The 4,826-nt window shown below is 29.9% G+C and overlaps 1 protein-coding gene across 1 annotated transcript; it reads left to right on the forward strand.

Moving 5' to 3' along the window:
• Window positions 1-2,458: 2,458 nt before the first annotated feature.
• LOC139859319 (MADS-box protein defh21) lies at window positions 2,459-4,469 on the forward strand. The gene is made up of 6 exons (XM_071848113.1): window positions 2,459-2,646; window positions 3,153-3,219; window positions 3,330-3,494; window positions 3,923-3,964; window positions 4,073-4,114; window positions 4,188-4,469. Exons 1-6 carry the CDS (start codon window positions 2,459-2,461, stop codon window positions 4,467-4,469), a joined length of 786 nt encoding a protein of 261 aa, XP_071704214.1.
• The last annotated feature ends 357 nt before the right edge of the window (window positions 4,470-4,826 follow it).

Genomic DNA, 4,826 nt, shown 5'->3' on the forward strand with positions numbered 1-4,826 from the left:
ATTAGTACTCCGTATTAGGTGTTGTAAGAAGCATATAGAAAAAAAGGTCTATTATAATTAATTAACCATTAATTTTAATGTAGTATAATCATAATTAGTACTCCATGTTAGCTTTTGTAATAAGCTAATAAACGAAGCAGTAGAAAGTTCTTGAACTTTCACCAATTCAACTAAAAATGCCTTGAAACTTTCTTTGTAACCATCAAACCAAAATGATAACAATGTACCTACATCTAAAATTAGTACTATAACCGAGATTTTTTTGGGGACAGGGCCCACCCCTACCCCCCTTATAATCCGCCAATGTTTATATACAAACAAGCTGAACTCGAACCGAGCCGAGCTTGTATAATATTAAACGAGTCAAGCTCAGAAAATTAGGTACGAACCGAATTGAGCTCGAGCTTGATGAATTTTAAGCTATTTGAGCTCGAGATCGACTTGGCTCGTTTGCGTCCCTAGTTTTAATTAAAAAAAATCAATTTATTATTAAATGGAGTAGTATTTGTTTTTGTTCAGGTAGCCAGACCTGTATGCGAAGACTTTTATTGAGGGTGGCAGGGAAGGGGATGATTACATTACATTACATGATGTCCGTGACCCTTTATAGCTTGTTTTTGCAACTTTGGCCCTTTCTATAAATGGTAACCTTAAAGATCGACCTATGACTCACTCAAAACATCATACGACTAGCTAGTTGTTATACGTCAACACCAACGCTATAAATATTCAATGTTAACTATTCTTTTTGTTTTTTTTTTTTTTTTTTTTTTTACCAGAGAGTACGTTCTATATAACTCGTTCTACGTTGGACCACTAGCAGCTGTTTCATTTAATCCTCTTAATTAACTTTTTTTAGCAGCGATATCATTAACAAGCTAGCAAGGTATTAGAAATAATTGAGAGATTAAAATAGGTTATGAAGAGACATTTGCGGATTAGTGATCCAATCGATCCAATTTACAACTCTTTTTCCAATAAATATATAAGAAAAGACAAGTTTACATAGTCGTATAATGGTGTCGTTTTGAAATTATCTAAATTCATGGAGGATCTAGTAATTAACAACGGAGCTTGAACATATTGTTAAGGGGCCAAAATCATTTGACGTAAAAATATGTACCTACGCATAAAATATTGATTTTATTATGCTAAACAAGTTGAGAATTAAATGTATAACCTTTTCATAGATTACTAATTATTAATGAACTTAAACTAAATAAGTTTAGCTATACGTTAATGTAAATAAACAAATCCACATAAAAGATGAATGTTAAGCTACTTAAAAGAAATTATTACTAGTAAAAACATAGAAATAATAAAGTATTACTGTAGTGCTATACCTACACACTGAGAATGAAATAAACCGTTTCATTCCACTTATAAAAACGTATAATATAAAAGAAAACTAATGTATTACTCAAAATGTTGTAACATGATGATCTTTTATTGTTGCAAGACTTATAAGAATGGCAATAGCATTAATTGACATTCTAAAAATGGATTTGAAAGCCAAATCTCTGCGCACCGCACTAACCTATCTCTTACTATCCCATCTCAATTAACATCTTACTTCTCATTTTGACTTTTAATTACATATTTCAAAAGAAATATATATATATTTCAATTTCGATGGTAATTATATTATACGAATGTTTTCACGTACATTGTTTAACGAGTTTATCTTGTAATCATTCTTAAATCTAATCACTCAAAATGTACAGTGAGGAATTTGGACAAACTTTTTGAAAGACCAAAATTATTTTAAGCGTGAAAAGTATTTAAAGAAAAAAAAATAATCATCCGGTCTAAAATACATGTCTACTTATCAAAATAACTATCTATTTAAAAAAAAATTAATTATTAGATATCATGAAACTTCTCATTTGCCGTTATTTATTATTATTAATCATTTAATCATTTATTTCTTAAATTATTAAATCAAACTTACTTTGAATGTAAAAAGAAAGTTGACAGTTATCTAGTCTATCTTAAATCAAACAAAAATTTATAAAAGACATTTAAAATGGGATATTTTAATATGTTACACAATTATAAAATGAGCTCTATAATATCCCGAATATATAGAAACATATTATTTGTCCACACCCTAAAAGTCCAACTAAATAAATCATCTCACAAGATCGACCTTCCTTATTTTCTCTGTATACTATCCTTCTACTATACACTACTTAATTTCTACCATATGTATATATTTCTATTTATGCCTTTTGCTCACTGCCATCTAACTTTCCAATTTTGGTACTCCATGTGATCATCACACTTTCTTCATATTTTCAAATTTGGTTCTACAAGTAATCACTCATAGTACTCATATATATCTATATATTAAACTGCTTTATCTTATATGGTTTTCTACTAGGGTTTGTTGGCTCATCTTTGGGGAGTTCAAATATAGTTTAGTTTCTAGAAATTAGCATACAAAACTTACTACGTAATGGGACGAGGAAAGATCGAAGTGAAGAGAATCGAGAACAATACAAGCAGGCAAGTCACATTTTCAAAGAGACGAACCGGGCTTCTTAAGAAGACTCATGAGCTATCTGTGTTGTGTGACGCTCAAGTAGGCCTTATCATCTTCTCAAGCAAAGGGAAACTGTATGAGTACACAACTCAACCTCTCAGGTCCATCACTTCATTATATTTCAAATAACTTTTTACGACCTAAACATAAAATTGTGAAACTATTAATATTACCTTGGCTTTTGTGTTCTTAATTTCACCTAGATCGATCTCTAGTTTGTATGTGTTTTAATTCCTATAGATTAATGGGCGACACTTAAACTGATATCTAAAGAAAAAATGAATTTATATACATCATTAGGGTTGTAACTAGAAATCCTTGTATATATTCCTATATAATACTAAATAAATAAAAGTAAAGAAATTTTATTTAAAGAAACTACAATAAGTCTCTTTCTCAGTTGAAGTGATGATCATTAGACTTGACCAATTTAATTCTTTGGGACCATTTCTATAACTTATTTTTTAGTTTTCTTTTATTAGGCTTTTCATTTATTTTGTCCATGATCTTTGAAACTTATATACATAAGAATATATCCAAAATATATTATGTATGTTGTCACGTTATGAAAGATCTTGGTTTTGACCTCTTGTAAAATAATTTACAGCATGGCTCAAATCATAGATCGATATTTGAGAGCAACTGGTTCACGTATCCCCGAGCATAGTAATCAGGTAATAATTAAGATTTTGACTTTGATTAATATTTCAGTAAGCATATAGATTCAGAAACTTTTTAACGATGTTTACTTATTTGCATAATCTTGAAATGGGATAATATATAGGACCATATGAATAGTGAGTTGTCAAGGATGAAGAAGGAGACATTGAACCTTCAACTAAGTCTTCAACGATACAAAGGCGATGATCTGAACTCTGCACAGCTTGAGGAACTTAATCAACTCGAACAACAGTTAGAATTTTCCGTTCAGAAGGTTCGAGCTAGAAAGGTACTTTAATTTGCATCAAAGTTAATAGATGACTTATTTCATGTTATATAGAGAATTGAACCAACAAAGAAAAAAGTTAACGACAAATCTCGATTAAAATTCAATTGGATCTTGTACTTATATCTAGTGCAAAAAATTCTTATGAATACATTTAGTGCACACAAAAAATTCTTATTTATACATAATTAGTGAAATGAAATCCTTATTTATACATATTTAGTGTAAAAATCCTGATTTTTATACATATTTAGTGCCAAAACTTATTTATACATATTTAGTGCAAAAAAGTTCTGATTTATAGGTACATTTGTTTAACAAATGCTGTGAAATACATGTATTTACACATTTCCTTAGATATATTTCCAATGTCGTCTTTATTGTCTTTTTTGTACTTGAAAATAATACAAATTGAGGTTAATTTTCTGCAGTTTCAACTCTTGCAACAGCAGGTGGACAATCTTCAACGGACGGTAAGCTTGGTTAATAAAGGGCCAGTGCTGTTTATGCATAAACATAAAATTTCAATATATTTATGTATTATTTTCTTTTAATTTTCTTTATAAATATTAATACTGCAGGAAAAAGTGTTGGAGAAGGAAAATGAAGAGATGTATCACTGGGTAAGTTTTTTATCATGGTATAAAGAGATCGATATGCGCATTTTTTTTAACGTTAATTTATTTTTTGAAACAGTTGATGAGTAAACAACAAGAGACTATGAATCAGCAGCAACATGTTGCAATGACAGAGCTGAAACTTGTTGGACAAGAACATCAATTGTTTGATCAATTTCCATTTTACGGATCAGATGAACAGCCGAATAATGTTCTACAACTTGCTGCAAATATTCCTGATCAGCTTCAACTGCATTCTTACCCGTTTCGTCTACACTCCACTCAGCCCAATCTGCAAGAATCAACTAGTGCACAACATAACATCTATGGTACAATCTCAATGCTTCAATTGCTTGTTTAATTTTTCGAATATGCTTTATAATTAGTACCTAATGCTGATAATCTTTTATTTAGACTGATTTTATGAAGTTATAGTTTTTGAAACTCATTGAACTATTTGGCCCTTCTTTTTGCAGACTGATCGATTTCGATGCTTGTTCAAGGAACGTTTTATATATTTATGTGTGTGTGTGTATGCGCAATAATTATGACGATGACAAGACTTTAATTAAGTAGCTAGGTTCTATATATAGACACTTGCTACGTGTTATTGTTCTTTCTTAGGGGTTTTAAATATCTATAACTTTATACTATTGATGGACTTGCCATATATGAAGCTTTGATATTTACATATAATTATCTTCAAGAATATTGATGT

The sequence above is a fragment of the Rutidosis leptorrhynchoides genome, chromosome 7 (genome assembly GCF_046630445.1).
Source record: "Rutidosis leptorrhynchoides isolate AG116_Rl617_1_P2 chromosome 7, CSIRO_AGI_Rlap_v1, whole genome shotgun sequence".
NCBI lineage: Eukaryota > Viridiplantae > Streptophyta > Magnoliopsida > Asterales > Asteraceae > Rutidosis > Rutidosis leptorrhynchoides.

Coding starts and splice junctions, on each gene's coding strand:
- LOC139859319 (XM_071848113.1), top strand. CDS start 2,459: ATGGGACGAGGAAAGATCGAAGTGAAGAGAATCGAGAACAATACAAGC. Junction 3,220..3,329: donor TCCCCGAGCATAGTAATCAG/GTAATAATTAAG, acceptor GATAATATATAG/GACCATATGAATAGTGAGTT. Junction 4,115..4,187: donor ATGAAGAGATGTATCACTGG/GTAAGTTTTTTA, acceptor TTTTTGAAACAG/TTGATGAGTAAACAACAAGA.